Source organism: Anolis carolinensis, chromosome 4 (assembly GCF_035594765.1).
Source record: "Anolis carolinensis isolate JA03-04 chromosome 4, rAnoCar3.1.pri, whole genome shotgun sequence".
Classification (NCBI taxonomy): Eukaryota; Metazoa; Chordata; class Lepidosauria; order Squamata; family Dactyloidae; genus Anolis; species Anolis carolinensis.
In genome coordinates, this window is record NC_085844.1 from 52,164,949 (window position 1) to 52,184,443 (window position 19,495).

General features: G+C 39.5%; 1 protein-coding gene across 8 annotated transcripts in view; it reads left to right on the forward strand.

The window, feature by feature from the left end:
- Positions 1 to 19,495, forward strand: part of trappc8 (trafficking protein particle complex subunit 8) — a 79,364-nt gene that overhangs the window by 38,984 nt on the left and 20,885 nt on the right. For all 8 annotated transcript variants that reach the window (XM_062980417.1, XM_008114909.3, XM_008114910.3 and 5 more), the window contains 9 exons: positions 1,283 to 1,391; positions 2,401 to 2,595; positions 2,734 to 2,864; positions 3,531 to 3,605; positions 5,997 to 6,123; positions 7,075 to 7,232; positions 9,696 to 10,135; positions 15,476 to 15,623; positions 17,924 to 18,020. In XM_062980417.1, coding sequence (XP_062836487.1) covers positions 1,283 to 1,391; positions 2,401 to 2,595; positions 2,734 to 2,864; positions 3,531 to 3,605; positions 5,997 to 6,123; positions 7,075 to 7,232; positions 9,696 to 10,135; positions 15,476 to 15,623; positions 17,924 to 18,020 — 1,480 coding nt within the window. The remainder of the gene's footprint in view (positions 1 to 1,282; positions 1,392 to 2,400; positions 2,596 to 2,733; positions 2,865 to 3,530; positions 3,606 to 5,996; positions 6,124 to 7,074; positions 7,233 to 9,695; positions 10,136 to 15,475; positions 15,624 to 17,923; positions 18,021 to 19,495) is intronic.

Consider the following 19,495-nt stretch of genomic DNA (forward strand, 5'->3'; position numbering starts at 1 on the left):
AATGAGTACTCTATTTGCCCCCCCCCCCCCAATTTGTTGGTACTGAGACTGTCTCTCCCTTCCACATCTCCTCTTGCCCTGTATGACTCCCAATTTCTGCCCCACGAGTCCGGGGACTCCCTCCCTCCTTAGAAAAATACATCTTTGGCAAATAAAAACATTATATAAAATCAGGCAGGCAGATGTTAAAAGCAAGGCCATAGGCGTGAGGTCAGCCAAGCAAAGGGACAGGCCCTCATGCCACCCCCAAAGGGGCGGCATCTTCACTGACACCTTCCTTTTATCCCCCAGCCTCTGGAGGCAGCAGATGTTTCTGATGAACCCTTACTTCTACAAAGAGCCATTCACCAGGAAATGGGGTCAAGGCAACTGCAAACAGCTCACAAATAAATGCTACAAAACAGCTCACGGAAAGCAAATACTGCAAGCAGCTCACAGCAACAAACACTGCCTCTTCCTTCCAGCCCCCTTCTGATGTTTCTTGGGTCTTTGGTTGCTGCTGTGTTCTTATCCATCTTATTATCACTCCTACAGAAGCTGTTCTATCAACATCTTATCTAGATTCTTTAAGTCAGTGGTTCTCAACCTGTGGATCCCCAGGTGTTTTGGCCTACAACTCCCAGAAATCCCAGCCAGATTACCAGCTGTTAGGATTTCTGAGAGTTGAAAGCTAGAACATCTGGGGATCCACAGGTTGACAACCACTGCTTTAATTGATCAACTGTGAACTCATATAGGTCATCGTCCTCCCCTCAAGTGACATTGTGACTCTTTTCTTTGTAGTTTACTTGAGAACAGAGGTGGAGGTGCTTTGACATACTGGACATACTGGAAATGTGTGATAAATGTGTGGGATCAGGGTTACTGCCAAAGCTATCCTGCTTGAGAGGTTTCTTACATGATTTTTTGCAAGGCACAAAATCCATATATGTGAGTTCACTGATCACAAGAGTTAATCACAATTACAGGAAAGTAACCTGTTCTTCTCACATTAAAAAACAACAACAAAGTAAACTGATAGAAGGAACATGCTGAAAGCTGTGAATATCAAAACTAGTTTGTACAAGATAGGGATTCCACAATCATGTGTTTTACTGATTTACGACTCCATTTAAAACTTGATACATTTCAAGATGTTTTTGTGTATTTGTATTTAAATGTTCCTTATTTTCCTCTTGTGTATTTCCATATTCATAATGACAATTTTAAGTCATTAAAAATGTGCAGTTTTTACTTCCTGAATGTTCATCAAGCCCTTTTTTCCTTCCTTTTTCTTTTTTAGAATGTAAGTCAGCTGTCCCCAGACGGACCTTTACCACAGCTTCCTTTACCCTATATTAATAGCTCTGCAACACGGGTGTTCTTTGGACATGACAGAAGGCCAGCAGAAGGTCAGCTCCTATTCAGATTCTTCTTTTGGCTTTAGAAGTTAATCAGGATAGCATGTGGAATTTATAAGATAAGGTTATATGTATACATTATCAGAAGGAGAGAGCAGGTTTCTGCACTGGTAAACTACATGCACATTTCATACTGCAAGTAGAGACAATTTCTTTTGAATTTCTTTTGAATATGTCTTTAGTTCAAACAACCTACAAGCAGAAAACCAGTAACTTGGAGATAAAGGGTCATGCCCACCTTTTTGCTTATTTGCTGCTCGTTTTTGTGTGTGCAGGGATTGTTCTTTTTAATATGCTGAGCCCATGATTTCTCACCTGATGTCTGAAATAGTGCACTCTGACACCTTATATTTTCATTCATTTCTGTGTGTAGTTTTGTCCTTCTGTCAATTCTTAGAAGTTGTGTGATTCTGAATTAATCCAATATGATTAATGGAAAAGAGTTACAGAGTTAGAATAGACACAGGAGCCATATAGTCCAACCCCCTGCCATGCAGGAAAATACAATCAAAGCACTCGCTTATTGGTGGGCATGGGTTATTGACCATTCTTCGATTGCCATAAAGAGGATGCTTTTAAGTGTTTACTCGATTTTTCCAAATGTTTTGTTCTCTTTTAGCCATGGTGTTGTGGTGGCCATAGGCATGCTATGCAAGTGTTTGAAGTACAAAGCGATATGTAATTGGCAGTCAAAACTTTAACTGTCTAGTTTAATAACATTGAAGTCAATCCACTCCCACTAAGTCGTTGGTTTCCTGTCTGTCACGTTATATAGTTTCCAGTTCCACTATTCAGACGTGTTTAGATCTTTTCTCACTTCTTTTTAACGATAATGTCTCCTGAAAATGGTGTATACAAAGCAAGTATCCCAGAAAATATTCTGATGGTGCAGTCTTAAAAACATGAACATTCCAAGATCACAAATAAATAAAATGTTTTTCGTTTCTTCTCTGATGTACTAAATTAATTGTGATATTTTAAAAAATGTATTTACAATTAGGTGAAAAACAGGCAGCAACTCACATAAGCCTTGATCAGGAATATGATTCTGACTTTTCACAACAGTGGAAGGAGCTTGAGGAGCAAGTCGTATCCACAGCTAACAAAGGCATACCCCTTCCTAATTTCCAGCCAACACAGTACTGTCTGAACAAATATTCGGATAATTCGAGGTTTCCAATTGGTGTAGTAGAAGGTAAAAAAATCTACCAAAATAATTCTTGGCTTAAATTTATTTAATAAAATATCATGTATGAAATAACCAAAATTATGAAGTCATTACAAATGATTCAGCTTATTTTCACATCCTAAGAATTGTTTTTCTTTTTAATAGAACCAATAACTGTGGAAGTGGCTTTTAGGAACCCACTAAAAGTGCCTCTTTTGTTAACCGACGTGTCACTACTTTGGAAATTCCAGCCAAAGGATTTCAGTTCAAAAATCAATGGTCAAGCAAAAGAATTAGTAAGTAATTAGAAAATACATTGAGTAAAAAATTAATTTTTTCTTATGGTTAAATCAATGCATACCTCCATATGGTAATTTCTAAGTTTGATTAAATTTTGGTAGTCAGTGTATTAACCATAATCAAGATTAATTGCTGCCTTTCTGTGTTTGTGTTTAATGCAAAGGATCAATGTAAAACACAAGCAAAACCTTCAGACGTCTTAATGTTTCTACTAGAGAGAGTAAGCATGGACACACTTCAGACAAGACTGGGTTCTTGTTTATAATGGGTTAACATTATGTGCACTCCCAAGTGTTAAGAATATTTGAAAACACCTAATTCTAATTTCCTACTTTTACAGATTGTCACACTTCCAATGTATTGTTTAGTGTTCTGGCAACAGCTTAATGCTGAGAAACTATAGTGTGCTTAAAAGATAGTTGGTTAACTGTTAAATTATTTTAGTAGATTATTTAATGATTTAAAACTGTTATTATTGAGAGATGGAAATGTATTAAATGTTAAGAGACTATATCAAATACATGTATGACACGTATACCTGTATTTTTTAAAAAAAATCTTTGTCCTGAGGTGATTTATATCCTGTGCTGGGAGAAAGGCAGGATATAAATTGAATGAATGAATTTTAAAAAGTGTTTTTTTGAATTACTTTTATTCTTTAGGAAACCTGTGGAAAAGAAATGATTGGGGCTGAAGTGATATCAGAATTTTTGATCAGTAGCGAAGAAACTAAAATGGTAGGTAGCATGTTTAAGTTATTTTTATCCCAGCAAGATTACAAAAAACAGAGGCTAACTTGAATCTGTGAATATGGAGGGCTACTATTAGATTAGAAGTAGACTGTGAAAAATTAAATTTCTATAAGGAACGTCAGTATTAGATATTTTTCTACTTATTACAATTATTTATTACAATATTTATATCCTGCCCTTCTCACCCAACAGGGGACTCAGGGCGGCTTACAATAAAACACACATATAAAAACTGTACAATTCACTATAAATCAGTTAAAAAATTAACTTACATAAGACATTCATAAAACGCATTATAAAATACAAATAGGCGTGTTCAAGTTTAAAAGACTGGGTCTGTCAATTGAGTTCCAGCGTACATAATAGTAATTAATGCTACTGATTCTTATTCGAAAGCCTGGCCCCACAACCAAGTTTTAACCTTCCTACGGAAGGATAGGAGGGAGGGAGCCTGCCTGACTTCAATGGGGAGGGCGTTCCATAGGTGGGGAGCCACTACTGAAAAAGCCCTGTCTCTCGTCCCCACCAGCCGCACCTGTGAGGCTGACGGGACTGCGAGCAGGGCCTCATCTGATGATCTTAAGCTTCAAGGTGGGTCGTAGCGGGAGACATGTTTGGACAGATAAGCTGGGCCGGAACCGTTTAGAGCTTTATAGGCTAAAGCCAGCACCTTGAATTGTGCTCGGTAGCATATCGGCAGCCAGTGGAGCTGGCATAACAGAGGAGTAGTACGCTCCCTGTATGCCGCCCCAGTTATTAACTTGGCAGCCTCCCGTTGGACTAATTGAAGCTTCCGAACAGTCTTCAAAGGCAGCCCCACGTAGAGTGCATTGCAGTAGTCTAAACGGGATGTAATGAGAGCGTGGACCACCGTGGCCAAGTCCGGCTTCCCAAGGTACGGTCGCAGCTGGCGCACAAGTTTTAACTGTGCGAAGGCTCCCCTAGCCACCGCTGAGACCTGGGGCTCCAGGCTCAACGATGAGTCTAGGATCACCCCCAGACTGCGAACCTGTGCCTTCAGGGGGAGTGTGACCCCAACCAGCACAGGCTGTAATCCTATACCCTGTTCGGTCTTCCGACTGACCAGGAGGACCTCTGTCTTGTCTGGATTCAATTTCAATTTGTTGGCCCTCATCCAGTCCGACACAGCGGCCAAGCACCGGTTCAGGACCTGAACAGCCTCCTTAGTGACAGGTGGGAAGGAGTGACAGAGCTGGACATCATCTGCGTACAGATGACACCGGACCCCGAAACTCATGATGATCTCTCCCAGCGGCTTCATGTAGATGTTAAACAACATGGGAGACAACACAGAGCCCTGCGGGACTCCACAAGTCAACGGTTGTGGGGCCGAGCAGGCGTCCCCCAATGACACCATCTGGGACCGACCCTCCAGGAATGAGTGGAGCCACTGCAAAACAGTACCTTCAAGTCCCATTTCCGCGAGGCTTCCCAGAAGGATACTGTGATCGACGGTATCGAAGGCTGCTGAGAGGTCCAGCAGAACCAGCAGGGACACACTCCCCCTGTCCAGTTCCCGGCGAAGATCATTGACTAAGGCGACCAAGGCTGTCTCGGTACCATGCCCCGGCCTAAAGCCAGACTGTGCCGGATCCAGAAAATCAGTGTCAGCCAAGAATTCCTGGAGCTGCGAGGCGACCACATGTTCCAAGACCTTGCCCAAATAGGAGAGATTGGAAATAGACCGAAAATTTCCGAATTGAGTGGGATCCAATGATGGCTTTTTCAACAGCGGCTTGATCACAGCCATTTTTAGGCTCGCTGGAAACTTGCCGTCCTAAAGGGAGGCATTCACCACCACCTTCACCCACTCGGCCAAACCCCCTCTGGCTTCTCTCACCAGCCAGGATGGGCAGGGGTCCAGGATGCATGTGGTCGGTCTTGTCTCTCCAAGGATCTTGTCCACATCCTCGAGCTCAACCAATTGAAATGAATCCAACAAAACTGAACAAGCAGGTGCACTCGTTACATCCTCAGAGACTGCCGTTAATACTTAATTTATTCAACATGCTACTCAGTAGTAGAGTTAAAGTTTAGACTTAACTGCAGATGGATCTCCCCCATCTTTTAAGCTTCACAAGTGCAAACTTTTTATGGTGCATGAAAAACTACAGCATGAAGAATTGTGAAAACGTGTTTTGAAACCCTATTTTACAAAAATGCAGTGGCATGTTGATTACTAATGCTGTAAATTGAGTGATACCACTATTTTGTGAAACAGCTTGTAAAAATTTAGAATTTGTATGAATTTAATAATTTTTGTAATAAAAATGCTTGTTTTTTATAATAGAAATTAGTGCATAATATAAAATAACTCTACACTAGCAACAACAAAAATCTAACGTATCTCCACAGGCAAGACTAAAGCTCTTTCCCCATCAAACAGGGGAGCTACACATTCTGGGAGTCGCTTATAATCTTGGCAGTATTCAGGGTACAACAGTGCTAGATGGAATAGACGCTTCTGTTGGATTGCAAACTGGTAAGTCAGTTTAGTTTATTTATCACAATAATATGAAAGGCTTTGTATAAGAACATATTGCAAGATTCTACTAGCCAAACTGTTGATCATGAAGCAGTATTTGTCAATGGGCTGGGGATGTTTGGTTTAAATAGCTAATAAAAAGATTGCTAATATATTCCATTGGTAATACTCTCCCAATGGATCATATTTGGTCCTATGACTTTGACTTGCATGCTTTAAAAATTAAATATTTTATGCCTTTCCATTGGGCTACCATGGAGAGAGAACAGCTTCAGTAGAACATAAAATAGGACAATTGAGGTAGAAAAAACAAGGTTGCCAGCATAAAAACAGAAGCATGTACTCATAAAATCAATTAACTCGTGCTTATATCTCGAAAATACTTGGTTAGATACTGCCTTAATATCCTGACTGCATCTAAGTTGCTAAGTTTAGTATCCTAGGTCTGCTGAAACATTAAATTGTAATTAATAGAAGACAGTATGATTTGCTTGTTTGATTTGCGAAAAGAGGAAATATATATACGTACGTGGATTCATTGATCACAACTTTAAAAAGTTAGCCATTAGTTAGTAATTGAAAAGTAACCTGTTTTTCTACCTATCTTTCTTGTTTAATCTCATGAAAGGAGGAATGACAGAGTTATAATTGCAGTCAAAAGGCTTTATTGTTTTTTGGCTTGTTGAACCATGACATGATTATTCAAACATGTTAAGCATCCCATAACACTCTTTTGGGAGAGAAGAATTTTCCTGTACCAAAAAATTCTGTAGCTGTGTTCACATTTTGTCAGGAGTCTTTGTCATTTCCGTCTGCACAGATTTAATACTATACTTACTAGGGTGGACTATTTTTCTTATTAAAGGCATTGATTATTGTTATTTGTCTTGGGCCCATGCACTTTCATTGTCAGTTCAATTGTTTTTCTTTCTGTTTATTTTTGTTTAGGAAAATATCTCTCTAATGGAATGTCAGTACGAGGGCGACAAGATTTGGAAATCCAGGGACCTCGCTTGAATAATACAAAAGAAGAGAAAACATCTATTAAATATGGACCAGATCGGCGTTTGGATCCTATTATTACAGAGGAAATGCCTTTGTTGGAGGTATAGCTGTTAACCACACCAAAATATTTTAAGTGCTACTTTGGAAATACAGTACATTGATTTCAGTGATGGAACAACCTGAGCACTTTTTCTGTTTTCACTTGACAGAATGTGATAGGTTATCCCAACTATATTTAACTTCTTTGAATTTGAGTTTTAAATTGGGGAGAATGACTGGCAGTTATCAAACACCCCTGATTTAGGGAATTCCTCTTTTAATTTAAAACATTTAATCAGTGTCCCAATACCTTTAGGAAAAATACTGTTTTTATCAATGTTTTCTCTTACATAATACAGTGTTATTATTCAAAAGTAGCAATCTCTTCCTCTTTTAAAGATAGGCAGTAAAACACTGAATACATGGTTCAGCAAACCACTGTTATTTAGTCATAATTCTGTGAGGCATGTTTATGTAATCAAACATAGATAAATAAGGACTTCTAAACATAGATAAATAAAGAACTTCTAGCTGGGCTAAGACTCAAAAGAGACATGCACAAGAAGTGAAAAAGGGGAGAAATCACCAAAGAAGAATTCAAACGAATAGCCAACTCCTGTAGAGAAAGGGTTTGCAAGGCTTAAGCGCAAAACGAGCTCAGGCTTGCCAGCGACATTAAAAACAACAAAAAGTTCTTCTATGCTTACGTCAGTGGGAAAAGGAAGAACAAGGAGGTGATAGGGCCTCTGCGATGAGGAGATGGGGTAATGCTGACAGGGAATAGGGAGAAGGCAGAACTACTTAATGCCTTCTTTGCCTCAGTCTTCTCACACAAAAAAAAGCCATCCTCATCCACAGCAACATGGAATTGATGAATGATTAGGGGAAATCCAACTCCAAATAGAGAAACAAGTCATTCAGGAATACCTGGCCACTCTTAAACGAATTCAAGTCCCCAGGGCCGGATCAACTACATCCAAGAGTATTGAAGGAACTAGCGGAAGTTATTTCAGAACCACTGGCAGTCATCTCTGATAGTCTTGGAGAACAGGAGAAGTCCCAGCAAATTGGAGAGGGCAAATGTGGTCCCTATCTTCAAGATGGGAAAATGGACAACCCAAACAATTACCATCCGGTCAGCCTCACATCGATACCAGGCAGGATTCTGGAAAAGATAGTTAAGGAAGTGGTCTGCAAACACTTAGAAAGGAATGCGGTCATCACTAATTGTCAACACGGATTTATCAAAATCAAGTCATATCAGACTAATCTGATCTCTTTTTTCGATAGCGTTACAAGCTGAGTAGATTCAGGGAATGCTGTGGATGTAGCATATTTGGATTTCAGTAAGGCCTTTGACAAAGTCCCCCATGACCTTTTGGCAAAGGCTAGTCAAATGTGGACTAGGCAAAAGTACGGTTAGGTGGATCTGTAATTGGTTAAGTGAATGAACTGAAAGGGTGCTCACCAATGCTTTCTCTTCATCCTGGAAGGAGTGACAATTGGAGTGCCGTAAGGTTCCTTCCTGGGCTCGGTTATGTTCAACATCTTTATTAATTACTTAGATGAAGGATTAGAAGGCATGATCACCAAGTTTGCAGACAACACCAAATTGGGAGGGATAGCTAATACTCCAGAAAACAGGAGCAGAATTCAAAATGATCTTAACAAAGTAGAGAGATGGTTCAAAACTAACAAAATGAAGTTCAACAGGGAGAAATGCAAAATACTACACTTAGGCAGAAAAAATGAAATGTAAAGATATGGAATGGGGGACGATAGGCTTGACAGGAGAGCTCTTGGAGCCCTCGTGGACAAGTTAAATATGAGCCAACAATGTGATGTGGCGGCAAAAAAAGCCAATGGAATTTTGACCTGCATAAATAAGAATATAGTGTCTAGATCCAGGGAAGTCATGCTACCCCTCTATTCTGCCTTGGTCACACCACACCTGGAATATTGTGTCCAATTCTGGGCACCACAATTTAAGGGAGATGTTGACAAGCTGGGATGTGTCCAGAGGAGGGTGACTAAAATGATCAAGGGTCTGGAGAACAACCCCCATGAGGAGTGGCTGAAAAAGCTGGGCATGTTTAGCCTGCAGAAGAGAAAGCTGATCGGAGACATTATAGCCATGTACAAATACGTGAAGGGAAGTCATAGGGAGGAGGGAGCAAGCTTTTTTTCTGCTGCCCTGGAGACTAGGACGCAGAATAATGGCTTTAAACTACAGGAAAGGAGATTCCACCTGAACATTCGGAAGAACTTCCTCACTGTGAGAGCTGTTCAGCAGTGGAACTCTCTGCCACAGAATGTGGTGGAGGCCCCTTCTTTAGAGGCTTTTAAGCAGAGGCTGGATGGCCAATGTTGGGGTGCTTTGAATGCAATTTCCGGCTACTTGGCAGGTGGTTGGACTGGATGGCCCATGGGGTCTTTTCCAACTCTATGATTCTAAGGTAGAACTTGTTGTCTTTTTGAAACTATGACATTGTCAAAATATATTCATATGTTCTTTTCCAATGCAGGTATTCTTTATAAATTTTCCTACAGAACTGCTTTGTGGTGAAATCCGGAAGACATATGTTGAATTTGTGAATGTAAGCAAGTGTTCCTTGACAGGAGTGAAAGTTGTATCTAAGCGGCCAGAATTCTTTACTTTTGGTGGCAGCAGTGCTATTCACACTCCGCTAAGCCCATCAGCATCTGAACATTGCAGTGCTTACAAGACTGTTGTATCACATTCTACCTCTCTAAGTTCACTGACATCCTCAACTGCTTCTTCAGACTTTGGGGTTGGGTCAGGAAGTCAGCCTGAAGTAATGGATGTCCCACTTCCTGATTGTGTTCTCCTCCCTGGAGCTTCTGTACAGCTTCCTATGTGGTTACGTGGACCTGATGAAGAAGGTGTTCATGAAATAAATTTCTTGTTTTACTACGAAAGTCTTAGAAAACACTCCAAACTGTGGTAAGTTTTGGTTTATTCGTCTTCTGTATTCTTACAAGTTAAGCAAATTTGGATAATAGTTAAAAGATGGTCCTAGAAAAATGTCCTTTTGTTTAATCTCAAATGATTCATGCCATCATCAATTATAATAAAATCTGAATGTAACTAAGTTTTATAATACACGATAATACAGTAGAGTCTCACTTACCCAAGCTAAACGGGCCGGCAGAACCTTGGATAAGTGAATATTTTGGATAATGAGGGATTAAGGAAAAGCCTATTAAACATCAAATTAGGTTATGATTTTACAAATTAAGCACCAAAACATCATGTTAGACAACAAATTTGACAGAAAAAGTAGTTCAATACACAGTAATGTTATGTTGTAGTTACTGTATTTACGAATTTAGCACCAAAATATCATGATATATTGGAAACATTCACTGCAAAAATGCCTTGGATAATCCAGAATCTTGGATAAGCGAGTCTTGGATAAGTGAGACTCTACTGTATATTGTTTTTCATTCATTCTAAAAACATAGGTGATTAAATGCTACACTTAATATTTTTTTTCTTCGTGGTCTCTGTGAATGCACACAATATGGAGTTACTTCGCCTGTGCAGGTTCAAAATGGAAAGCTTTCCAAGCTGTAATCTTTCATGGGGCCAAAAACATCAAATCCAACCTGGTAACAACCAATCCAAACATCAGGTTTGATGGTGCGCCCGACGATACTTTGTCTCTATCACTTACTGCTGTCATGTCCACGTCAGAAAAACCAAGTCCCCTACCTTAGCTAAAACCTGAGCCCCTTGCGCACCCTCCATTCAGTGACTGCCTCGTTTGCAATGCTGACTCATGGAGGAGCATTACCTCAGATGCGTGGGTGCTAGAAATTGCACAAAATGGCTACGCCTTAGAGATTGAGGAACTGCCTTTGTACAAGAAATATGCTCAACATCCAAACCTCATAAGCTGTGATTGAAGAAGTACGATCACTACTTGCCAAGAGTGCTATGCACTCGGTCCCTTTGGAAGACAATGCGGTAGCCTTCTTCTCCAGGTACTTCATCATTCCCAGGAAGGACGTAGGCCTCCGTCCCATCTTGGACCTGCGAGACCTGAATCCTTTCTTACTACCAAAAAAGTTCAGAATGGTCACGGTATCATCCATCCTGTTAGTGCTCCAAGGAGGAGACTGGTTTTTGACCATCAATCTTCACAACGCTTACTTCCATATTGTGATGCAGACTGTTGCAAAAAAACTTATCAGTTTACCATCCATCTCTTCGGCTTGACCGCAGCACCTCAAATATTTATAAAATGCATGTCAGTGGTGGTAGCATACCTGCGCAGACACATCAGATTTTTCCCTTACTTAGATGACTGGCTAATTGTCACACAATCACCAGGGATCCTTGAATCCAATGTGAAAGTCACCCTTTCACTTCTAGACTCCCTCAGTCTCTGACTGAATGCAGAGAAATTACATCTCATCCCAACAACCTTGATAAAGTTTATCGGGACAATATTCTATTTCATGTCTCAAAAAGCCTATCTCCCTGAAAAAAGGTTCTCCACACTGCAGAAGGAAATACAGCTCTGCCAGTCTTGTCATTGAGTCTGAGCCAGGTCCATCCAAGTTCTCCTAGGCCACACGGCATCGTCATACTTTGTCTTCAGTTACTACAGAGGTGATTTATTGAGCACTTCAACCCAACCTTCCACCAGAACTCCTGATTCCTGATGATCCTAAGGCCAGTATTTTTTTTTTTTATAAATTTTATTTGAGAGGGGTAAGTGGTATCTAAACAGACTAAGGCCAGTATTAAGAACTCTGACATGGTGGAGTAATCACATCTGCCGAGGAGTACCTTTCCATGCCCTACAACCGACGGTTACAATCAGAACTGATTCATTGACCTTCAGATGGAAGATCTGACTATTCAGGACGTATGGTCCCTCAAAGAGTCAAACCACCATATCAACTACCTCAAATTATTAGCAGTTTTCAAAGCCCTTCAAGCATTTTCTCGGCTACTCTCTCAAAGGTCTGTTCAGATTTTAATAGACAACAGAACACCCATTTATTACATCAACAAATAGGGAGGCACGGGATCAAGGAAATGCCTGCAATTGACACTCCAGATTTGGGACTGGTGCATCAAACACACCCTAATCCTGACTACCCTACACCTTCCAGGAATCCAAAACAACCTGGTAGATTCGCTCAGCAGATCCACAACATCTTCCCACAAGTGGATGCTTGACCAGATGGAATGCCACTGCTTATGTGACAGATGGGGCTTGCCAGACATCAATCTCTTCACCTCATCAACAAACACACAGCTCCCTCAACATGCGGTGAGGTCAGCACCTCACACCAATCTCAACTGGCTGGGGGATGCCTTCCTGCTGAGATGGACGAACACATACTCCTATGCCTTTCCCCATTACCATGAATTCTCAGGGTACTGGAACATAGCTTAACGTTCCGTATGAACTGCATCTTAATAATTCCTGCGTGGCTTAGGAAGGTGTGGTACCCGACCCTACTGGAAGTCTCCAATTTCCACCCTTCCTACACCTTCTCTCCATAGAAGAAAGAAAGATACTGTACCTGACAGCATGGGGGATCATACATTAATGCACCTTGTGCCAGCTGTACAGAACATTCACTGAGCTGTCCACAAACCCTCGACAAAGAAATCATATGCCTACAAGGTCTCAAGGTTTTGGGCCTTCAATCCTAACAAGACCCGCCACTCGAGTCATCGGTATCGTCGGTGCTTGACTTCTTACTTTCCTTGTCAGATTTTAGCCTGGCTTTCTCATCCTTCAAAACTTACCTCGCAGCCATCTCCTGGTCCATGCAAGAGCAAGGCCATAATCTCTTCCAGAGCCACCTCATCAAGACGTTCCTAGAAGGCTATAGCAACCTGCATCCTCCTGTCCACCCCTGACCCTTTTCAAAAGATCACAAATGATTTTTGAGGTCTCAGAACAAAGCTAAAACTCTATAATGTACCTGTGATCTTTTCATCCCTCCTCCCCGTTGGTGGACTTGGCTCTACAAGGACCTGGTTCAGAAAAGGGTGTCAGGAGGAATGCTTTGGCTTCCTCGACCATGGCCTGCTTTTTCAGGAGGAAGGCCTACTGGCAAGAGATGGGGTGCATCTCACACAAGTAGGAAAACACCTTTTTGTGCACAGACTTACAAACCTCATCAGGCGCACTTTAAACTAGGTCAGCTGGGGGAGGGGGACAACAGCCTTGCGAACAGTACTTTATCCACCACTGCAGGGAATCACCAAAAGGCTGATGCCTAGACATCATAAGTTTGGTGTTGTGCTAAGAGTTGAAGTTTGTCTTGTTTATTTCCCATGCTCTGTGCATGTAAAGACATGTAAGTCCCTGGGGACCTTCCCCTGAGTTGTTTATTTGGGATTATTGTGCTTTCAGTACTTGGTCCTTGTTGTGTTTGTGCAACCTTCAATTTAGCCTTTTCATAGAATCATTTTATGATGAGTGCAGATCTAGGGCGCCCTTTATGCCCTGGGGAAGAGTGGGCGGGTTTACTGCCAAAATTTGAAACTTGTAGCTTGGAAAGCTTTTTGTTCAAAAATGCGCAGGCGTATTACTCCATATTCTGTGGATTCAGAAGGCCACTCAAAGAAACATGGTTACAGGTAAGTTACCTGTCCTTTTCTCACAGGAATATAATGATGCAAAACAGGGAAAGCTGGGTTCAGTTGAGAATGCTGTAATTAGGAAATAACAGGACATGTATTGAATGTTGGATGTTAGCTATAATCAGCAATGCGATAAACTTTTTAATTTGTATTTTCAAAACACTGGTGAGGACAGTGGAATCATATCTGTCTTTTTTGCCTTGCCTCATGTGTTTCATGTAGTATTGAAATGTGATTTATTTCTGATATGAATTGCCAGGAAAGTAAATGCATGTTCTCGAGGGACTGTTGGTAAGAATTTCTATAGTTATACATCGCTTAAGAAAAAAGTGTTTCCATGCTATATAACTGCAACAGAATGAATTGATTATTTTTTTTTTTACTTTATTATGGAACTGCTTCTTGAATTCACATATATTTCAAGGCTGTGTATGTGATATCCCAGTTCTGTACTCTCATGACAGTTTTTCTCCCCCCTCCAGAATTCTGTTTTTTATTTTCAATCTACATATTCATAAAACAACAATGAAACAGTTATATATATATGCATATATATATATATATTTGAACCAATAGAATACTACCTAACATCTATACAATATTCATATTTGGTTATACCCTCCCCTCCTTCCATCCCTCCCATTTTGGAGACATTCATATATAATTCCATTCTTCCTTCCTGATACATTGTTTTTCTATTCCTTCTGGCCTGATAAGTATTCTTTATAAATTCCCCACACAGATTCTAATGGATTAAATTGTGGAGTCTTCTATAAGCACTTTTCCTTCTTTCTTTTTCTACGAAGTTTAGATATGACTCCCTGTCCTTGTTAAAGTTTTTTTTGTGTTTTTTCTTTATTCATTATTGCTAATTTGTCCACTTTTGCTATTTTAAAAACTTTAACCATCCATCCTCCTATTGTTGGGAAATCTGCCTGTTTCCAAAGCTGTGCATATCCTTGCTGCTATTATCATGTTGTGGAGTACTTTATAGTTTAATTATTTTGTTTGTTTATTTGACATTCCCAATATAAAAGAATTTGGGCTCCAATTGTATCTTTGAAACATTTCTTTTTTTGTACGTTGCCCCAGAATTCTCTTGCTTTTTTACAGGACCACCACATGTGGAAGAAAGTTCTTTCTTGTTCTTTACATTTCCAGCACTTGTTGTTTCTTCCCTTATACATTTTAGCTAGTTTTGCTGGGGTCGGGTACTACATGTTCATCATTTTATAAACATTTTCTTTAAGGTTGTGGTAAAGGATTTTCTTTAAGCCAATAATCTACATTTTTCCCTTTTATCTAATTTTATGTTATGCCTGACATTTTGTACCCATTTAATCATACATTCTTGTATTGGTTCTGTTTCCATTTCCATCTTTGGTAATACTTTATATATTTTCCAATAAGATGTTGTTCATTAGTACACAGTTCTTTTCAAATCCTGATTGTTCTCTTTCAAATCCAATATTTTTTATCATCTGGTATAACTCTTTCATTTGCCTATATCTGGAAAGATGAATTAAAGTAAGATTTGTTATTTATTAATTTATTTGTTATTTATTGATTAATGTTGAGAGTCCTATAAGGTGTACAACAGTCGGCAAATTGCATGTGAATGAAATTGGGTACATAGGCAGTGAAACATAAAATATTTTTTTCTTTCAGTCATAGAGTATTAAGGCATACTGCAGTTATTTGTACCAGCCGATCATTGACTGTGCAAGCCACTGTATTTCGAAGTAATGCCCTTGAGAATGAAAAGGGCGAAGGTGACAATATGCTAGTGTTTGTGGATGTGGAAAATATCAATACTGTAAGTCTGCTCAGAAATGAGGCTAATATTAGTTGTATTTTTAAGTGAACCTTTCTGTGCTCAAATATCTACCATGTTTCCCCTAAAATAAGACACTGTCTTATATTATTTTTTGGCTCTAAAGACCCGCTAGGTCTTACTTTCGGAGGAGGTCTTATTTCACTCTCTTCTCCTCCACCACGGCAGCGGTGTGCAGGAGAAGGAGCGAAAGGCGCACACCTTTCCCTCTTCTCCTTTACCTTTCTCGGTGAAAGACGGCCATCGCCAGCCAAGAAGGAGAAGAAGGGCTCCTCCTTCATGGGCGGCAAAGGGGGCCGCCGCCACAGCTGCCGCCCGGATAGGAGAAGAAGGGTTGCCTCCTCTCCTTCCCGGGCGACGAAAGAGAGAGCCTTCGCCTCCCGGGAAGGAGAGGAAGGGACCCCTCCTCTCCTTCCCGGGCGGTGGAAGAGAGCGCCTTCGCCGCCCAGGAAGGAGAAGAAGGGACCCCTCCTCTTCTTCCCGGGCGGCGAAAGAGAGCGCCTTCGCCGCCCGGGAAGGAGAGGAAGTGACCCCTCCTCTTCTTCCCGGGCGGTGAAAGAGAGCGCCTTCGCCGCCCGGGAAGGAGAAGAAGGGACCCCTCCTCTCCTTCCCGGGCGGCGAAAGAGAGAGCCTTCGCCGCCCGGGAAGGAGAAGAAGGGCTCCTCCTTCTTCTTCACGGGTGGGAAAAGATGCCATCACCATTGGGGAAAGTGAAGGAGGCCTCCTCCTTTGCCTTCCCATCGCCGCTAGGGAAGGCGCGCCTTCCCTTCTTCTTCGGCTCCCTCTTCCTAGGTCTTACTTTCGGGGGGTGTCTTATATTAGACAATCCCCCCAAATCTCTACTAGGTCGTATTTTATGGGGATGTCTTATTTTCGGGGAAACACGGTAGCATGTTAAATGTTTTTTCATTAAGGAAGAGTTGGAAATAGAATGTCACTATGAAATCAGGATGAAATAATTTCCATCCCATCCTGGTGTTATTTGTACTATACTGTTGCTGCTGGTGGTTTTGTCATTTACTGAACTTCAGTTAAGACCTTTTTTGGTCTTTTTATTATTATTATAAGGTTTTAAAAAAACCAAACTATGTGAAAATAATGCCGGTATATAGGTAGACAAAATAAAAAGAGGAATACAAAGACAATTACAAAGGGAAAATGATATGGCACTCTGAAGTTCTCTATATAATTCTGTTTCATTAATCACATTTTTAAAAACTGCACTTCAGCAACCCTATTAAGTGCTTTTTAAGGCAATTTTTTCACCTGCATTATACTTGGACAAATGGTAGTGGCCCCATCTGGACCTATTTCAATTCCCTTTTTGAGGTAATAGAGCAAGGAAATGAAGAGATCCTCTGTGTTCGGCACTCTTATAAGATTAAAATCTCATAATGTAACTGGGTGGAGGCAAGTAGTGAGTCAGATGCAGAAACACAATCTTGCCTACTTCTTAGTCTTGGCAAATTAGTCTTAGTCTTTCCATACACCCATTGTAACTGAATGTGATTTTTGATTGTGAAATTTTGCAGTGAATAAACGTGTTTTAATTTAATGCATTATTTAAAAGCAAAGCATATTAAGTTCAAAAGTAGTGAAAATGAAATCAGAAGAGGTCTTAGATACCATAAAAATTCAGCCACTTCTTTGCCTATATTTTATAAAGTCAACTAAGTCCCTGCTCTGCACTTTATCCACTCCCTGGCCCTATGATATTCTGATGCACTAGTTTTACCTATCCCTTATAATTTGACATGTCTACTTTGAAGTTCTATTCACTGGTATTTGAATCCTTGATGGAGTATATTGATTTGGATTTGTAATTTTGTGTCTATTCTTAATAGAACTGTTTTGATTTTGTCTTATGATGTTGTTTAATATGTATATTATGTGAACTTCATTGTGTGGTGTTTTTTGATAATTGAATATTTTTATGTTCATGTTGGAAACCCCGCTGAGTCCTCTCAAGGAGATGGAGCGGTATATAAATAAAATAATAACAATAATAATAATTATTATTATATAAGCTCATCATATGTGGATGGTCAATAAATATAGGTATTGAACAGCTGTAGCTTTAACTGAATTAGTATCTGTCAGTTATACTCTAAACAGGTTGATTTTTTTAAATTTTGTTACTCTTTTAAACTAAAACAAATAAAAACCAAATGTTTTGAAAAACTATATATTCTAATTCATGGGATGTATCTAGTTTTTGAAATGAAACTTTCCCTGGAGACTATTGTCTTATAATTCTTTTCTCTTTGATGCTTGCTTATCAGAGCGAAGCTGGTGTAAAAGAATTCCATGTAGTTCAAGTGTCTAGTAATAGCAGAAACTGGAAGTTAAAGGAATCAATAAATCTATCTGAAGACAAAGGTTTGTGAATTTTTAACTAGATAGAACAGTTTAAATTTTATTTGTATACATTTTAAGTTATCTTAAGAACCATAAACAATCATGGAACTTTCCTGTCTTTCAGCTGCAGGTTCTATGCCTCCTTCAATGGGCGTGAATTACTTTGGGGCAGCATTTAGTGGGGTGTGGGAACTGCAGCAGTAGTTAAAATTTGCAGAAAATTATTTGCCAGAAGGTTCTTTTAATGTATCTGAGGAAAAGCTGAAAATAATATAATAATAATATAATACCAGTAGCAAAAATATTTAGAATTCTATAATATGCACCTCTTTATTTAAAATTGGGAAATTATATCAAAAACACAATGAAAAAATGGCAATTTAATCCAAACGTTGCCTATAAAGAGACAGATAGAAAAGCGATAAAAGACCAAATTATTCAATACTTTAACCTAAATAGAACCCCTGGAATGAAAGAAAGTATAGTTTGGGACGCCTTCAAGGCAGTAATTAGAGGTAAATGTATAACAATTGAGAAGGGCATAAACAAAAGAGAAAAAAAGATTCAGAAAATTGAGACTTGAAGAAGAAGAAGCATTCCAAGCATTTCAAAAAGACCAAACGGAGGGAAAAAAAGAGAAATGGATAGAGACAAAAAAACAACTAGAAACGTTTGAGGAAATTGAAGTCACAAAGAAATATATTTGGGTCAAGAATGACTTTCAAATAAATTCAGTAAATAACACAAAGAAGTTAGCAAGTCTTCTAAAAAAGAAACAAGGGAAAGCAAAGATAATCAAACTGAAAGACAAAAATGGGTAAATAAAAACAAGGGAGGAAGACCTCAAGGAAATAATGGCAAATTATTATGAAAAACTTTATATGAACAAGGACACAGTGAGTTTGGAAGGACTACTTAACAAAAAATTAGACCCTCTCTCACAAGCAGCATTGAATTCGAATATAACTAGCAACGAAATAGAGGAGGTAATTAAAAACTTAAAAATTAACTCATCACCAGGACCTGACGGGCTCACTACAAATTTCTGTAAATTTTTTCAAAGGGAAGTTACCCCTAATTTACAAATCTAATATAATAAAATTATGGAAAATAAAATAATTCCAGAGGCATGGAAAAAATCAGAAATTATAACAATTTTAAAACCAAATAAGGAGGAAAGCGACCCCAATTCATATAGGTCTATCACGTTAAGTAATATGGACTATAAAATATTCACAAAAATTATAGCAAATAGATTGAAAGAGATAATGCCCACTTTAAGGGGAAGATCAGTACAGGTTTATCAGATTGGAGAAACTAATAAATGGATGGGAACACAGATCATGTTTGATAGGGAAAATTGGGAAAAAAGACCTAAAAAATATAAAAGGGGGCCCATTGACCTCAACAATGGAATGTTGGGGAAAGTGGCAAAACAAACTTCCATTAAATAAAATAGACAAACTCCCAATAGGTTCCATAGAGAATAGAAATCC